The sequence below is a fragment of the Gymnoscopelus braueri genome, assembly GCF_963280865.1.
Source record: "Gymnoscopelus braueri genome assembly, chromosome: 4".
In the NCBI taxonomy this organism is placed as follows: domain Eukaryota; kingdom Metazoa; phylum Chordata; class Actinopteri; order Myctophiformes; family Myctophidae; genus Gymnoscopelus; species Gymnoscopelus braueri.
In genome coordinates this window covers 17,367,064-17,386,616 of record NC_137605.1, presented here as the reverse complement: position 1 = coordinate 17,386,616, position 19,553 = coordinate 17,367,064, and the positions used below count along the sequence as shown (strand labels likewise).

The 19,553-nt window shown below is 41.8% G+C and overlaps 1 protein-coding gene across 8 annotated transcripts in view; it reads right to left on the bottom strand.

The window, feature by feature from the left end:
• Positions 1-19,553, bottom strand: part of arhgap33 (Rho GTPase activating protein 33) — a 57,967-nt gene that overhangs the window by 28,655 nt on the left and 9,759 nt on the right. For 3 of the 8 annotated variants that reach the window (XM_080426927.1, XM_080426931.1, XM_080426928.1), the window contains exons 1-2: positions 8,281-8,348; positions 474-571 (exon numbers count right to left, since the gene is read on the bottom strand). In XM_080426927.1, coding sequence (XP_080283053.1) covers positions 474-571; positions 8,281-8,307 — 125 coding nt within the window. In that variant the 5' untranslated portion in view covers positions 8,308-8,348. Of the gene's footprint in view, positions 1-473; positions 572-5,057; positions 5,157-6,830; positions 6,851-8,280; positions 8,349-19,553 lie in introns of those variants that run through there. The other 5 variants (XM_080426926.1, XM_080426930.1, XM_080426933.1 and 2 more) reach the window with 4 other exon arrangements.

Sequence of the window (19,553 nt, the reverse complement as noted above, 5' to 3'; positions counted from 1 at the left end):
TGTGTGTGTGTGTGTGTGTGTGTGTGTGTGTGTGTGTGTGTGCGTGTGCGTGCGTGCGTGCGTGCGTGCGTGCGTGCGTGCGTGCGTGCGTGCGTGCGTGCGTGCGTGCGTGCGTGCGTGCGTGCGTGCGTGCGTGCGTGCGTGCGTGCGTGCGTGCGTGCGTGCGTGCGTGCGTGCGTGCGTGTGCGTGTGTGTGTGTGTGTTACAGATAAGCTAAACCTTTATTGATTCCCAGAGATATAGAGATATAGATACAGTGATGGTGTAGTTGTACCTGTATGTGTGCTGCTGTTCTACTAACTGACGTCTCCACAGGGATCATTAAAGTTTCATCACAACTCATCCACTCTTTTCATTCATCAATACACAGTTAGGTGTGAGATTAAAGATTTAGCATCCAACATCAATATCAGTCACTTGACGTTTTTTCCGTGTGTGTGTGTGTGCGTGCGTGTGTGTGCGTGCGTGTGTACCTTTTGTTCATTTTGGTCTTGTGGTTGGCTGGAGCGGCCACTGAATGTGTCCCTGCTGCTGGCTCACCTGAACCATCCAATGGATCACAGCTCCGAGCCTGGTGAGAGAGAGAGAGAGCGAGAGAGCGTGTGAGAGAGAGAAAGAGAGAGCGTGTGAGAGAGAGAAAGAGAGAGAGAGAGAGGGAGAGGAGATCAGGAAATGCATTAGATAAATCCCTATTTAAACATCAACAGAGGAGCCAGTTATCCCAGTTTGAGAACTTAATTTAAAGGAGAATTCCGGACAAATTAAGTGTTATCTTTCATGTCTCGTTACTCACCTAGCGACGTAAAAAGTGGCGTTCTTTTTTTCCATATATTACCCTGTCGTCATTTTTTAAACACCCTCCGTTGTTATAATGGGAGCGAGTGGGTTAGTGAAGTTCGTCTATTATAACCAACGCAATGTTATTTTTTTCTCTACTACGATTCATTGTAGAGTCTCATGATAGTCAAACATGCGCTGAAAATTCCTGCGAGCCTGCCGTTAATGGCGAACGATTTAACACTGGTTGCTTGTTTCCAGAATCTGGCAACACGAGTTGCCAGGTTCTGGAAAGAAACAAGCATCCAGTGTTAAATCGTTCGCCATTAACGGCAGGCTCGCAGGAATTTTCAGCGCATGTTTGACTATCATGAGACTCTACAATGAATCGTAGTATAGAAAAAAATAACATTGCGTTGGTTATAATAGACGAACTTCACTAACCCACTCGCTCCCATTATAACAACGGAGGGTGTTTAAAAAATGACGACAGGGGAATATATGGAAAAAAAGAACGCCACTTTTTACGTCGCTAGGTGAGTAACGAGACATGAAAGATAACACTTAATTTGTCCGGAATTCTCCTTTAAGCCACCATTGGTCACATGTCAATCATCATGTACAGCACTTTCACTACACATCGGTGAGTGAAACTGATGGTAGTCACATGGCTACTGGCAGACACAGACCGTGTCTTTGATGGTTTTATTATACTAACACACAATACAAACACACTCTAACACTTTTAGGCCAGTGGGCCAGTAGTCGAGTAGTCAGGTTATAAACCTAAAAAAGTAAACACAAACAACAACGCAACGACAAATCACTGACATGAAATATACACAAAAAACTATAAACCATATCAGAAATATATATATTTACCGTCGTGTAAACACGCTCTCACGCTCTCACGTACCGTTAGTCTATCGGAGCTCGCAATGGAAAATGACGAATGCAGCAATAACACCCTGGTAACTAGGAACACTGGTGTGTGTGTAGAATTGAAAACTTTGTCCTGATAGTGAGCATCCACTCCATTTATATCGGTTTGGTCTATGTGGGTGTAACCTAGTGTTGATTAATCATGTGACTTGTGTATTGTCTTAAATGTATAGGTAATCTTAAATGTATAGGTAATAGGTAATCGCTTCTCTAGCAAAGAAGAGATTACCTATTTGGGATGTATTCTTGACAAATACCTGACAGGTGAAAGCTTGGCAACAAAGGTGGTCAAAAGAGTAAACCAGAGAACCAACCCTCAGGCCCTCAGGACCCTCTCAGGGGCCCTGATGCAGCCCCTTTTTGACTATGCTTGCTCCTCCTGGTACTCCAACACCTCAGTGTCACTGAAGACTAAGCTTCAAACCTCCCAAAACAAACTGATTCGACTACTTCTCGGACTGGGGCCCATGACCCACCTCTCTCCCACTCACTTTGCCAGCCTAGGCTGGCTCAGGGTGGAAGACAGGGTTAAACAACTAAAAATGGGACTGGTCTTCAAAATCGTAAATGCAGATTTGCCCGAAATGCCCCCTATACCCGCATATCTGTCTATATACCTCCAAAAGGTTAGTGACACCCACAGTCACGAAACTAGAGGGAGCGTAAACAACAATCTGGTACCACCCACCCATAAAACAAACATGGGCAAATTCTCCTTCTACAGCACGGCCACCAAGGTATGGAATAGTCTAACCCCATCCCTCAAAAAATTCAGTTCGCTGGGCTCATTTAAAACAGCCCTAAAAACACATCTTTCTGGAGGCCATAAGAGGAGGTAGTACAAGTTTCCCGGTAGACAGACGACCCCCCCTCCCCTTTTTTTTTGTATATATTTTTTATTTTTCATGCTTTTTTTGTACATAGTGGTATTTTTTCTCTGTATTTTTATGTTGATTTTTGAACTGTTTGGTTGCTACTATATATATATATGTCTATGAAATTAATTCAAGGACCCCAACGGAAACAAGTCCGCAAGGACTTTTTTGGTCGGACCTTTTAGACAAAAGTATTATAAATGTAACTGTGTTGTTTTACATTATTTTGCCTAATAAAATTTTCAATCAATTTCAATCAATGTGGAAACACAGGCTTTATCACTGTTCTAAACAGTAGCCACTGTACCCCAGCTCCTCATCTGACCTAATCAATCAACATGTGACACTCAGGTGACATGTGTTAAGTCCACTGCTGTGCTGTGGATTTTCGAATTTGTATTTGTACCTTCAGATTATAACTTCAGTTTATAACTCCAAATACGCAGTATTAACCTTCGCTCCGGTATAAGATCCTAAATAAGCAGGAAATACACACATAATAATAATCACAATAATAACCGCAAACTTCAGGCGCTGGAAGGCCCTGGATAATTCTACAGTGATCTTTAAGTTCACAATGCATTTTGATGTGACCCCTGAGCTTGCAGATCGGCTGTTTTCACTACAATGACAATTTCTTTGACTTTTATACCTGCAATTTCATCAGGATGGGGCACTTAGTGACTGCACCTTTCAACAGAATAGATTAGAACAAGATAAACATATATGTAAGCACACAAAACAAGTACTATTTTAACGGGACAATTTGGTAGTGAATGTTGAAAACCGGGACATTTTTGTGTTTTAGAGATATTTGTCATAGACTTGGGAAACATAGCTTAAACCTGGGGCCAGTAAGCAAATTGGTGACAATGACAATGATGGCTGCCTTGAAACATAAGGGACCAGTTGTGTCATGCATGCTCTGGGCCCTATCTTGCCTTACCCTTTATGCCTAAACGTATTAGCCATATTTTACTATTTTGAAAAACATTTTCAAATAGTTCAACTAGCCTACATCGAGCTTGTAGATCGGCTATTTGAACTACTGGTATTTGGAAACTATGTTTCCTGGCTGCTATGCCCAGCTCTATATACAGTAGCGCATGAGAAATATGTTACCGAGCTCTCATATGACATGGGGTATTGTGGTACCTTGTTAAAGGGTTTTTCTCAATGTCTCTACATTCCACATCAATGGAGAGAAAGATTCTCAGAAATTGCCCTCCATTCATTCCAAAAGGGGAACCTCTAGACTTATCTACTGTACCTTACTAAGCTCCATATAGTACCAGATAATGTATGTTAACAAGCACATGTCATTTGAACCAAATTCTGTCCAAGCATAATTGTACATAATCTTAACTTCAGAAAATAAGAAAGGATGTTTGTATGTTTGGGAATGTTCCAGGAACATAGCATGCAGTTGAACACAGGGCCCATGGAGAAAGAGTACCCAACAACCTTTTAAAAAGAAGAAGAAGAATAGAAAGCCGTGGAACATACAGTAGGACTCTGGGAACATAGGAATGACCCTTCTCAGATATTGTGATTTCCTTTTTTCAACTTCACTGACTAAGTAAGAGTGGCTTGTCATCGGTATTGGCTGAGAATGAGTGTGTCTATTCCCAATTCAATGCGCTAGACCCCTGGATTGCTGATGTGGAGTGCAACACCTACCATCATCTCTCAGTACTTAATGCACGTCTTAGATACCCAAGCAGCCATGCTACTCATACACCAAGGTTCCTTGGGATCAAACCCAAAACCTTGTGGTCCTAAGGCGAGTGCTCTACTAACTGAGCTACCTGGACATAAACAACGTTATTGAATTGACCATTACCTATTCACCTGAACAGTTTATGATGTTGTACATGATATAATTGTAATCACTGACCATCAAAACATAGGTGTAGACATCACCTATTCTGTATTATCATGTTTGGTTCGGGAGTTATGATGCAAAATACATTATTTGGTAATGGTGGAAATGAAAATGGCTGCCATGGCCACCAGGGGGCATTTTTGCGATGACTCCATATCTGAAAATGTCCAGGGCCACAAACTGTACAAATGCACCAAGTTTCATACTCTTATGAAAAAGTTAACGATTTTCGTCTCAATCCACCGGACTAATAGCAGAGTCTGACCTGACAACCCTCCACTCAGTGCTTGACTATGGAATTGTACACACCACTTTATCCAATCGCCACCCATGTTAACCCTATATACTTCGTTGACCGGGGTCCCTCGTGGGATCTATACTTGGCCACATCCTTTTTCCCCTCGACACCAAATCTCTACGCCAAATGCTTGCCTATTTTCACAGAATGCTCGCCTACTATGAGTATATGACATGGCCAGAATAGGGACTCTATAGTGGTCATGTGGTTAACTCTTTAACTGCCAGAGTGTATACATTAAGAAACTCACCCACTGCCAGAGACCTTTCGATTTTCTTACCTTTTCAAGTAGTCACAGAATATTTATCTCCAGTATGATCGATCCCCTGATGGTTGCTAATCACAGAGGGTTTCGCTGTGCTTCCACGAAAAAAAGAAAAATGTCATCGCGACCTCCCGTTCGCTTTTATACGCCTTTGAAAATAGCATGTCTCACAGGAGCCGAGATACAGCATTTTTAAGTAATAAGTTAACCAGGAAGTGAATGGAGCAGCAAATCTGCTCTTTTATTTGAAATGAGGCATTTCAAATAAATTGTGAGATTACTCCAAGATATACCATGTATATCAACCATGCTACTGAGGCAGGCAGTGAGCCAGTACATAGCAAAAACAAAGTAAAATCCTGAGTATTGTCCTGAATTCAACTGTTAATTATTTTACACTCTCAGAGTTTAATGAACAGTGAGGATTCCACCGTAATGTACCCAAATGAACAGTGAATTATGGGCATCCTAACAGTTTATCTGATGTCTCTATGACGTACTGTAGTGCTGTGGAGACTGTGCGCTTCTCTGGTTTCACCTGCATGGAAATAACAGCCGCACTGTGTACACAATACCTCTGAAATCACTCATACACACACACGCACATGGACACACACACACACACACACACACACACACACACTCACGCGAGCATACCTGTGTCGCAATGAAGCAAAAATATGCATCTATCCTCTCATCTCTGCTGTCGCTCTCTCTCTCTCTCTCTCTCTCTCTCTCTCTCTCACATCCTATGTACCTGAGTTTCTCAATCAGTAGGTTGTGGCCCAAAAATGTGTCCACAAAGACCAGCTTTAACAGAGGAATGGTGTGTTATTTAAAACACTGTTTCTGATCAAACTCAGGTAAATTCAACAAGGAGAAATGTGCCTAAACCTATGGCTTCCCAAACTGACTGCTTTAGTGTATTATTTGGTGTCATTAATATTTAATTACGGCATTAAAACAAAAGATTGCCATTTATGTTAACCACTTTCATCTGTCATAGCTGAGTGTGTATACTGTAGAGAGGCCACCTGGGAAACAGAAGGTTCCCGGTTCACGTCCCGGCCCACGTGTCGAAGTCACTTAACCCCTTCCTGCTCCCCGATGTGCTAGCCCCGTAGCGCCCACTATTCCTGATACTTAGGATGAGTTAAATGCAGATACATCATACTGTATGTATCATAGGTCTAGGCAAATATACAGTGACAAATACCCCAAAGTGTTATTATAATATTATCCTGCTGTCCTTATTTTGGGAATAGGTAGACTTATTTTTTTAAAGTGTTAAACAAACAAAACAAAAAAGAATGTAAAATCAAAATTTCCAAAAAAGCTCATAACACATAACATTGCAACACATTGTGAGCTTGTGTGAATCAAATCACATTCTTGCCTATATACGTACAGCCTTTAGAATAACAGTGGGTCTTTTTAATGTAATGCCATATCTGACTCCAGCCATTTAATATCAGCAATGGAAACTCCTTTGTGGTCATCTGCCACATTCTATCAAATCACAGCTTCATTTTATTGACCTCAATGATGTTGTTTTACAGTTTGTATATAGATCAGATCAATGTTGTGAGGCTCTGTCCATTCATAAGCAGCTATTAAAGCGGAATGTTCATAATCATGCACTTTACCAAGTACGAGGTTCATACAAGGAACTTTGACAACACAACTATTAATACAGGACTACTGACACACTACATGGACATACAGGATTAACATATATAACAGAATTATTCATACGCAGAACGACAGCAATTGTAACGTTAAGATTACCTTGAGATGAAGTTCTAGACTGGAAGGATCTAACATTCAACTGTTCAACAGAGAGAGAGAAATCACTTCCCCTTTAAGTCGGGTGCTGCTGGTTGTATGTGTTCCTTATTCCTTATTTTTAGAGCACTGGTTCTCAACGTGAGGCCCAGGAACCCCCTAGGGGTCCTTGAGGGTGTTCCAGGAGGTCCCCAGCTAAATGACTGATCTTACTGGTCTTACTGGTCTAGAGTTTAAATGACACTGAGGGTTTTAGAGTGTAGATGGGTTCCAGAAAGAAATACAAAAAGATAGCATCAAATGAGGGTTTGTGGCCTAATGCATATCAAACTGGGGGTCCTTGAAATTAAAGAATGGCTGTTTTAGAACATGCAACTGTTGTTGAGGGGTTAAATGTGAATTGAGGGGTGTTTAAGCACAGTTAAAGACTCACGGGGGACCGTGGTTGCGGTCGGTGCTAATAGGAACTGGAATATTTCACATTTCACTCCAGTAGGATTCATAAAATCTGTCCATTTAATGGAGGAAGAACTACACTACTCGCCTGCCAAACATAGGTCCTACGGGGAACATAACAGCCTGCAGTTTACTGCCTGGACAAGACTTTTTACTGGTTCAGAACCAGGGGGGGGCACCTTGCACGTACATCCAATGAGTCGTGTAAGGCCAACAGTGCCACATAGTAGACTAACTGTACAGTACAGTCAGTGCTATACTTTCGTCGCACATTACATGAACAAAATAAGAACATTATAATAGTCAATTTAATTATTTGTGTGATTGTGGACGATGTGTCATCGATCAGAAAACTTCAGATATCTGTTGTTTTTTTTAAAACCCCTGTGCTTGTGATAAGACCCAATTATTGAAATCCCGAACATGGAATAGACTTGGACCATATCCTGCATTGATGCCTGTATACCGTACAGCCAGTATACACTGTCTGACTTCTCCAGGTTTTGGGCACATAAGGAGTCCACATTTAATATTATTTACCACTCATTTTGTATGTGGTAAAGATCGAGTTTGACAAAAATGTCCATCACAAGCTGTCATGGTGGTGACCCCTGCAACAACCCCATTGGTTGTCTATGAGCAAGACAGCAGCTGATTGGCTCTAAGTGAGTAAGACAACTCAAAAGGAAAATGAAAAGTTAACCAGCAGCTGATTGGCTGTCACTGACTACAAGATGAGTTAGCTTATAGCCACCTAAAGTCAAACTGCTAAGCCAACTAACTGGCAATATGACTACTAGCCACAGCTCAAAAAGCTAAGCTAACCTGCTAACTAGACTATGTTTCATAAATCATATTATTCAAGTAACTATCTGTTTGACACAATAACAATAGCAGCACATCGACCAACTAGCTTTCCAACATTATAGATGTAGAGCTACCTGTTGCATGCACACACACACACACACACACCCCTACTACAGTACAGCTGCCATACCTTTTGCATCTTCCTCTTCTTAAACATGTTGTCTGTCTCTGTCCGTTGACACGTTCACTCATTCAACACCGTCTTCCTGTCTGTCTGTCTGTCCATTTATCTGTCTGTATATGTTTGTCATGTCTCTTTTTATCTCTCAACGAACGAGCCTCCATGTCTGCCTGCTGCTCTCACTGCTCTGTGTACTCAGGCAGGTAACCAGAGACCACACACACACACACACACACACACACACACACAGTGTTGAATATTTGATGTACAAGAAGCATGGGTCAGAGTTGTCAGCCTCTCTCTCTCTCTCTGCTTGTCAGAAGGACAGAGCGTCAGTTAAAAGTCATGGTGGAGAACAGACCACTGTTGGTGGTCACATGACCACTGACCTAGGCAGATATGGGGTTTGAACCACTAACCCCTCTGTTCAACAGAACCATGTGACCCGACCTCTGGAGTAAGCACCATGGTATCCATGGCGCCCAGGGGCATTTCTAGCATTAACCCATTAACTTAAGACCTAAGGCCGATTCTACAAATACCTTCTAAATCGGTAGTTCTCATACTTTCAAGAGTTTTCAAATAATTTCAAAAATAGCAGATGTACAAGCTCGCAGCGCGGCACGAAGTGACGCGCTGTGAGCTTGCATATCTGCTATTTTTGAATAGCCAACGTAAAAATCTAAAATGATACAGGTGCTTTCCCAGTTTTAACGGGTTAAGTATAAAGCGCTGGTTTATACTTCGACGTATGTTGCTGTTGCGTAGGTAAAAGAGCTTGCACCGTATATCTGCTATTTCCAAAGAAAATAAAACTGAAAAGTTTTGCCTATATAATGACCAAAAATAGAGATGCCAGGTTGAGAGGCTAAAATGAGAGGCATCACCCATGGTTAAGCCCCCCCCTCCTGATGTCACTGTGTCTATCCAGTCGCATCATTCAGTTCAATCCTGATCAACATTCAGTTTAAAAACCAAAGATGTGGCAAAAACTAAATAGCATAAAATACAAATACAGATAAATAAATGCAGCTCATTTTATCTGTTAGGTTCATATCTTCAACCCAGCGCAATCGTATCAGCCAATATGTTCTATTATTTCCCTGTCCAAAATGTTTTAATAATAATATTAACAATAGTATTATCAGATTTAACTTTTAACTGATTCACTGCCAATCACGTAGATCTACGCGAACCTATTTAAAGCCGCCACGTGCCAATCGCGTAGATCTACGTGAACAATTTTTTTTTTTACCCAAAGACCAAGGAGATATGATTTTTCGAAGATCTAGATTCCTATCCACTTCCTTGTTAACATAAAACTTAAAAATTCTGTATCTCGGCTCCTGAGTACTTTTTTCTTTTCAATGAAAAACTCTGGCACTGGCTAAAAAAATATGAAAATACCTCTTTCAGTTAATGGGTTAATACATTTATTAATTCACATAAGTCCCATTTTATTTTTTATCCGGTAATGTCGTCAGCACCAACAAAGAGAACTGAGAGACTAAGGGGGCGACCCGAAAGTGGAATGGTTAGGGCACATACCACATAGGCTCTTATGCCTGATTCCTGTTTTTTTTTTTTAAGAAAGTTCAGAAGATATGTGGATGCTATTGCACAGTCTTGTGGACATGCTGCCCCAACATTTTACTGCTTGTACCTGTATGAGTGAGTGAAACTATTCTTGATTCTTGGGTCGTGATAAATCAGTCCCATATTTACTTTGACGACTATGGGCAGGGGGCGAAAGGATCGGTTATAATCTGTTCTCATGTTCACTTCTCCCATTGGAGTGAATAGACTCGGGAGGACCAAACAACCTTCCACCAGTCTCCTTAAAAGGGGCAGACAGTGGCAGAAATCATGTGACACAGATACAGGAAACGACTCGCCTTTCTGAACCATCTCTGGTTAAACCAAACACACACACACACACACACACACACACACACACACACACACTCTAAATACAAGCACAGAGAGCACGGTGTGTTCAGGGCTTTGACAGATAACAGTATTATCAGCGTACAGCTGCCTCCCGTCTTTTGGCCCTGTGTGTCAAATTGGCAGCATAACAGGTCGTTTTGGAGCAGCTGGGATTTGAATTCTGACTTTCAGTCAGAGGTAAACACATGACCATGAAAGGTTGATTCTGTTGTGAATCCTTATGATTATTATTATTAATATCCATTGGGACATGAGGGAGTTTACAACGAGTGGCTGGGACCAGGTGAGCTCAACCAGGTGCAGACAGACTGACAGACAGACAGATGAGGCTGGCAGTAACACAGACAGACAGTCACAGACAGACAGACGGATGGACAGTGAGGCAGGCATTGGTGTCCCTGAACAGAATGGAAACCAGCAGTAGTTTCAGAACCAGTTTTCTGTGCATGACCTGACATACACTCACATTATTTAACACATTAAGACCTGAGGCCAATTCTACAAATGCCTTCTAAACCAGTAGCTCTCACACTTTCAAGATGTTTCAAAAATGTTAAAAAAAAGTTTGTATATCTGCTATTTTTGAATAGCCTACACAAAAATCTGAAATAGCACAGATGCTTTACCGATTATAATGGGTTAAAAGAACCATACCGCCATCAATAGTCTGTCAACATGGAACGGACAGTTCGTCTTGACTGTCTGAGGCATTGATCAGTCAGAACCTGTGTACTCACACAGACAAACAGACATAAAAGTAGACAAAGGCAGGCAGGTAGACAGGCAGGCAGGCAGACAGACAGGCAATAGACACACAGACTGACAGATATGATGACTTACCAGACAGTCGTGTCCAGCTTACAGTGCCTATACAAATCTACAGATCCTCCCTCAACACACACACACGCAAACACAGAGAAACACACACAGCACACGTGCCCACACACAGTCTCACACACACACACACACACACACACACACACACACACACACACACACACACACACACACACACACACACACACACACACACACACACACACACACACACACACACACACACACACACACACACACACACACACACACACACACACACACACACACACACACACACACACACACACACACACACACACACACACACACACAGAGAGGGAGAGAAACACATACAAACACGACACACAAGGAAACAGGAATAGATAGGCTAGTTGGATTTCAGTAGACACACACATGACTGTTAGCAGTCTGTCTGTCGGTCTGTCTGTCTGTACCAGTTAACATTTGTACTGGTAGCAGTCAGTCAGTCTGATTGTCTGTCTTGATCCAGACCTCTCTCTCACCACACTCTCTCTTTCTCTCTCTCTCTACTGGAAGAAAACAGGAAATGACACAACAAACTCAAGTATATTAAAAACTCTAGTCAGGTCTACAGTGAAGGACAGGGAGAGAAAGAGGAGAGAGAGAGAGGGGGGCAGGAAGAGAGAAGGAGGGAGAGAGGTCATTAACTGCCATGCCTGAAGGTGTTCTGCCAAACTAGGTCATCCTCAGTCTGGTAGTCACCATGTAAAGCAGGTCTGAGGACCTGAACACCTGGGCATGATGGGGACCCAAAACTAGGTCAGAGGTCCTGGACAAAGGAACACTTTAACCAGTTCCAACCTGATGTCCCTATTCTGGGCACCTCATTATAGATCAAATTAAAATTAAAAAAATCCAAAATAGCAGATCAACAAGCTAGCGCATTGTAGATCAGCTATTTTGGCTATTTCTGCTACTTTCGCGAGGCACCGTTGTACGATGATATATAAAATAGCTCTTAAGTGGTTAACAGGAATCTTTCTAAATACAAAACTGCGTGATAACATCAAAACAATCACATTGCCAAATCTCTGGCAACGTGTCGTTAACTGTCAGTCATCCTGAACAGCAGGTGGTCCTAACCCCATTCTCAACAAATACAAACACAACACATTCGCACACCGACTTACAATAAATACACAACTCAGTCACACAATAACCACCACCACAACGTGCAATCACACAATAATAACAACACAACACAACTCAAAACACACAATAACTACATAATAATCCCAGGATAACTACCACGTCACAATCACACACTGCCTCCCTCCAGCAGACAATAGAGGAGAAGGCGAGGGGGGGGCGGGGGGCGCTCAGTGAAGCAGAAGAGATGTTACTCATTGTCTTCCACAACTCTTTCTATCCTTCATCAGTTCATTATAAGACAAAACAGGATAGATGGGCGGTGGGGCGGTGGGGGGGGGAATGGAAGGAAGGAGAGAAAGGCCTGGAGTTGAGGAAGAGAGGGATAAATGGATGGATGGATGGATGGATGGATGGGAGTGAGTTTTACAAGCAAGGATGGCTAGATGAACGACACAGAGGAGTGGGGGTCAACTCAATGGTTAATTGGGGTGGAGGAGGGGTGGATGGATGGATGGACGGACAGACGCAAGGAGGTCAGTTAAAGCAGAAAGGACATCTTTATTGTCTTCAGGAGGTGAGCTGCTAGAGCTGCTAGACAGACAGACAGACAGACAGATCTTCTATTTTATTGTTATTTTATTGTCATCCACACAGCTGAGGAAGCTTGAAGTACAAGAATATATGTAAACACCTTGAACAAGGCCAGGTCAGCAAGAAGCGCACCCAGCAGTCCTACATAAGTAGGTTACTGTGAAGCCCATGGCTGTAGGAAGACAGATCCAGAGTCAGTATTAGTAACAAGAAGGCTGCAAGAAAACCCACCATTAAAACAATCAACAAGCAAAATACTACTGCCAACGACCGACGACCGACAATCAATACATGATGACCACTGTCAAATCATAAACGACCAACAATCAATACATGATTAACTTCAAAGTATAAACGACCAGCAATCAATAAACAACTAGCGCACTGTAACACAGTACACCGTAAACAATCAATAACCAATACACTTCTACCATCAAAGTACACAAAGAGACAAAGAGATTCAGGATGTGAGCATGTGTACACGTGTCCATGCATGTGTTTGTGTGACTAAACTAAACGCATATTAACAACCAGGACTTTGATGAGACATGGAACTGTTCTTTTAAAGGGAAACATCTTCATTCATTGTCATCTGGTTGATTTGCAGCCCTGCTTGTTTATATTTGTATCTTTTATAGAATTGAAGTACTTTGCTGGGTGTTTTTTAATTGTGGTGTTTATTTATGTATTGTCTTGTTGAATGTATGCATTGACCTGAGCAAAACAATTTTATAAAGACATCTAATCTAATCTAATCTAATCTATAAAACAGAACCTGAATCCATCTTTGTTTCCCTGAAGCCCCCCCCCCTCTCCCCATAAAATGACAAATTATGACACTGATGTGTTAAGTCTATGTTTGATCTAAACACTTTCACACCGTCAAGCCACATTTTCCTATTGTTATCTACTTTTATTAGGTGTGTGTGTGCGCGTGCGCGTGTGTTGGGGTTATAGGGATGCGGGCGGTTGCTGTGTCAGTGCTGAGCTGCGCCAACAAACTGATCTCTACACAGCATACAGGATTAAGAGACAGACAGGGAGCAAACTGACAAAACACCACTTTATGTTACTCTATGTCCATATAGGGCGTCAGTAGTACTGTATGTCCATAATGTAGTGTGTCAGTACTGTATGTCCATAATGTAGTGTGTCAGTACTGTATGTCCGTGTAGTGTACGATGGAATACAATATAAAGTATAAAATAGGGTGTAAGTGGTTAAAGCCATGAATGATTGTGTGAAATACATGATTTTCTTCATCCCTATTTGTGATTGTTTGCAAATGTTTGATCTCAAACATTGATAAAATAAAATCCAAATGATGTTTGCAAACACACTGCCTTGTTTAACCACTGAATCATAAAGCAATATGGGGTTCAATAAAGCAAAGCTGTGATTTCATAGAAAAGGGAAGACAACCAATAGCCTATTTTAATTGGCTGGAGATTTTTTTACAATGCATTACATCCAAAAGAAAAGTAAAAACAACAACCCTGTAACTATGTTTTAAAAACATTAGGCTATTTTATTTTTCTGTAAATTGTGCACTGTTGTTGATTGTACGACCAGGAACTAATACTAATCACCACAATTATTTATTTGAATTTGTTTTTAACTGTTTGAATGTAGAAGAGGAGAGGAGAGGAGAGGAGAGGAGGAGGTTGGATCCTTTGACATTCCAGAGGGTCTCCCTTGGAAACCCCTCTTTCACACCAGCCTTCCCCTCCTCCTCTTCTCCTGTCCAACTCTCCCTCTCTCTCTCTCTCTCCTGCTCCTCCCCTCAATGTTTTCTCCTCGTAAACCTCCTCAGACAGAGACAAACAGTGGTCTGGTGAAAACAACAACCAGTACCTCCTATACTGGAATTGTCAACGCTCCCATAGAATTACCACCAGTAAAATAAATAAGTATAAATAAACAAACTTTAATTCTGTTCTTTTTAAAAGGAGAGAGTTCGGTTCCTTTTATCTTTACAGAGACAGTAACTGAGGAGATACCGTACACTGGAGAGGAATGCTATAGCTATAGCGCAATCGGATTCCAGAGCACACACACGCTCAGTTCTACTACTTCTTGTTAAGACTTCCAAAAGGAGGATTCGTTGCACCGATAGAACATTTAGAAATATCCCTGTACGTGCAAATAGTGTACAATAACCGAGTTCAAGGTTGGACCTAGAGCACACATGGGCAACATACGGCCCGGGGGCCGGACCCGGCCCTTTGACCATCTTAATCCGGCCCGCCAAGTCCTCAAAGAAAAACAAAAAGGCTGCCTATGTTAATGGTTTTGAGAAAAAAAGATTTAACTCGACTCCAATTAATAGCAATTCATATTTACTATTTGAGTAGGCTACTATACCTTGCATTGCTCCATCCGTATGTACTCAAATGTTTTATGTTTATAATGGAACAGTGAAACAGTCAACCTTGAGTCCATATTTATAACATAATGCAATGTGTTTGATCAGTGACCTATGGTGTGGTGCATATCAGATAAGATACCGTCTAAATGTATAGGCTCATTTAAAAGTTGATACGGCATTGACGTGGATTGTTTACTTTTATGCAAGTAATCTTTTTATTGTAAGGCCAAAGTACACCAGAGTGATACAGTACAGTACAGCTATAAAAAAATATATATATATTGTTGTGAAGACAAGTACCTTATTGTAGTAAGGTAGGCTACCGTCTACCAAATTCACGCAGTTTTAACATAATTCAGCACCATGTGTTTCACGTTTCAATTCAATTGTACAATGTGTGGCCCTTCACTCACTTTATCGAAGTCAGTATGGCCCCCTGGAAATAAATCTTGCCCACCCCTGACCTAGAGGCTTTGTGTCAGAGGAAGTACTGAGGTCTGTCTGTAGTAACCAGGTGCATCAAACTAACACAAAGTCAACAGCGTGTCACACCACATCTCATCAGAAGCCAGAGGATCGTGCCCTCGGTTCTCGGCTGGCCACGTCTGATGAAAATGTCAAATTTGGTCCATTCACAACAAAACAAATTCTGTTACTCTCCTCCCAAATGTAATCCCATACAGAGTTCACTCTTCTCTAGTCTGAACTGGCTGCATCATGTCACAACTGGTCACATTACAAAGCTTGGAACACATGACTTGTCTTGTCAATACCACAGCAACTGAGGCACTTTCACAGGTAACTACATACTTATGCATAATATTTAGAAGTAGGCCCCATGCACACAGCACCTCCAAGCATCTAAAATTGTGCATCACTATGTACATCACAACGCTATTTTTCTTTACCTTCTACTTATTGTTGCCATTATTAAATTATGTCTTTGTAATTATTGCTATTTCTGCTACAATGTCGAGGAACCGAAACCAAATACTTTTGTGTACTTACTTGTATATGGATGTACAGCACATGCTGGTAGGACAACTGATTATTCGATTCACCTTGTGTTCAAAATCATCGCAATAAGGCAATATAGTACAAAAACAATGGTAATTTACCCAGCAGAAAAGAATCAAACGTTTAATTTATCATATATTTTTGTTCTCAATAAATTTGCATTGTATTGAGGCTATGAGTGTGTGACTGCTTTGTCTTACAATTAAATAATATTAGAATAAAGACAAACATTCACATTTTGGTGAACGTGGAGGCTTAAGTAGCACACATTAAGACGTTTTTACATGATGCTTGTTAAACTAAAATCAATTTTTACGATCGATCAATGGATTTTTCGTGTAACTGTTTCACCGCTGACTGAAACACTGACTGCTAGGTAGACATTACAGACTGATGTATGTCCCTTTTCTTCAACACCACAGGCAACAGCAACACACACACACATACGCCAACAGCATACTAAACACACACACACACAGCCTCAATGCCAGCTGAGAGAAAGAGAAAGAAAAACACAGTCACACTCTCCATACAAACGTCGTCACTCTCTCTCTCACACACACACACACACCGCCTCAATGCCAGCTGAAAGGGAAACAGACAGAAAGAATGAATAACAGTCTCTCTCTCTTTCTCTCACACACACACACACACACACACACACACACACACACACACACACACACACACACACACACACACACACACACACACACACACACACACACACACACACACACACACACACACACACACACACACACACAATACTTCCTGGTATAACGGTGTCGTGCATCAAAAATAGCACAGTACAAACTCACTAGTCACTACGCACCATGACGCAATTTGCTTGCAGATCTGCTATTTTCACTATTTTTATATAAATATTTGAACATTTCACACACACACCCCTAAAATAGGGACACCAGGTTGAAAGTGGAACAAACTGTTAATTGGTTACTACTGTTTGCTGTTGCACAACGGATACCCAACAAAAACGATATCTTCAACTGAAAAAGAAAAGTTTGAAAATACACTCTTTTCATTGAGTGATGTTAGTTCAGAGGGTCGGTCAACTTCGGTGTGGAAGATTCATTTCCAAGGGGCGTTTACAAACAGATTCAAACGTCACAGCAAAAAAAGATCCCACTTTCAATACTTTCTCCGATTGGTCACCCACAACTCTGGGGTGAGCGAAATGCAATTCAAACTGAAGCGTGCCAGACCAATTTTTGCTGTGGCAGATTTGTCTGGTTTCCAGGCTACCCTTTGTCTGTCAATGGTTGCATTCTGAAATGTTGACTTTGATAGAAATAATAAATGACAATCGCTTTAGGATTACTTAGTTGGCAAATGCCTTCCCACCACATTATGTTCATATTGCTTCATTTCTTTATCTCTAAAAAAGGATTCTGCCTGAAATATGTGTAAACAAGCATGGAATGTGTTATAAGCAGCTAGTGCTACCACCAGCGCTTGGTTTGCTCTTGAAAATGACAGATAGACCAACCAACAGTGTGGCTCACACTAGCTGTGTGGTCGCAGCTTAAAACTGCACAGCAGAGGAAGATTTATTGATAAAAAAGCCTTTCCCCATTGAGCTTTTGCGTTTTTTGATGCGTCATAATTCTCTTCAACAGAAATACTTGGCTGGAGAAATGGTTAACAAGAGACAGCTCTGGGTGCGGTACTGTGATGAGATGCTGAATGACAGTGTGTGGAAGAGCGCACACACAGACAGACCCAAGCTGTCGGCTAGGAGCCCTGTGCGCGTGCATGTGTATGTGTCAAGTCAAATCAAACTTTATTTATATAGCACATTTTCAGTGCTGTACATAGAAGGTGTGTGTGTGTGTGTGTGTGTGTGTGTGTGTGTGTGTGTGTGTGTGTGTGTGTGTGTGTGTGTGTGTGTGTGTGTGTGTGTGTGTGTGTGTGTGTGTGTGTGTGTGTGTGTGTGTGTGTGTGTGTTCTAGCATTGTTCAAGCTTGATTCCCACCAGTCACATCCTGGATGTACTGCATCTTTTCACCAAATCTGCTTTTACAGCAAGAATGACATGTTCTGCCACTCAGCTCAATAACCAGAATTAAATAGGCCAGAACCACAGAACCGTCCAGCAGAGAGAGAGAGAGAGAGAGGCGGGGGGAGACTTCTCTGACCTCTACTTCTCAGACTACCACTAACCACCTCCTCCAACCAGCCGAGTTCATTCATTTATAAGCTCTACAGCAACAACAGTTCTTTTTAATAGATGTTTTGCAGGGAAATCATCTTCTGAACCCATTTAGTATACTGGTCTGAGTGGTCTCATTCACTCGATGAGACCAGTAGACAATCACTGGTCTCATCACACACGCTGGGTGTCTGAGCACTTGAGACACACAAGCATCAGTATTGAGACAGACAATAAAATCCTCAGTGTTCATTGACTCACAAGTAACTCACACTGAAGATTTTACAGTTTATGTTAAATGTCATTTAAAGTGGGGCTGTCCACTGGTGACTACAGGTTCTATGACATTCATTTTCACTTTTTTTTATTTTTTATGTTTTTTGGGGGGTTTTATGACCTCAATTACACCCAAAAAATCTGAACTTTGAACATTCAGTGTATTTTCTGTGGTCTGGGGTTTTCTGAATAATTAGGCTGAAAAGTAATCTGAGCTTGGCCCTTCGGCAGTGAGGTCACAGCCGATTAATCCCGCCCACTCTCCTCCTCGCCCCTCCCCTCCCCTATTTTGGGGGGGGGGCGGAGCAGAGGCGATGATTGACAGGCAAAATCCCTCACCAGCGACACCCGCAGGCAAAGATTTCTTTTTTCATTGCAGTTGAAAAGGCTTTAGAAATGTGAGAGAAAAACACCTGCCATGGATCAATGGAGTGGAATTTTTGGTTAAAACACGTTTGAAGGACCATGACAAAGACTTTTAATGTGTGGTAAAACTGAACGTCATGAAACCTTTAAAGGTCCTGTCCACCACCTGTTGACTGTGTCCACAGTGAATCCGGTTTGGCCGGGCACTCTGTGCATACAATAACTGTAGTCCCAGGTTTTCAGAAACTGTTTTCAGTTCCAGATTTGAACTGGAAACACATATGACACAATCACATTTGTTTCCAGTTCAAATTCCCAGCTGAGCCTATCAAACAAAGCTATGGGAAAATGCTCTGGTACAGGAAATGGTTATGCCACCTTCTGAAAACCTGGGACTACAGCTATGCACAGAGCCTATTGGACGTGTTGGCAGGGGGGGAAGCTAGGCGGGGAGGGCATTTCTGTCACTGCACTTAACGCATGGGTACCCGAGGCAAATGCTGCTGCACTAGTGAGTCCTCATGTTGGTCAGGGCTTCTGTTCAGCAGGGAGCAGAACTAGGAAGAATAGCATGTTCCCCTACATGCG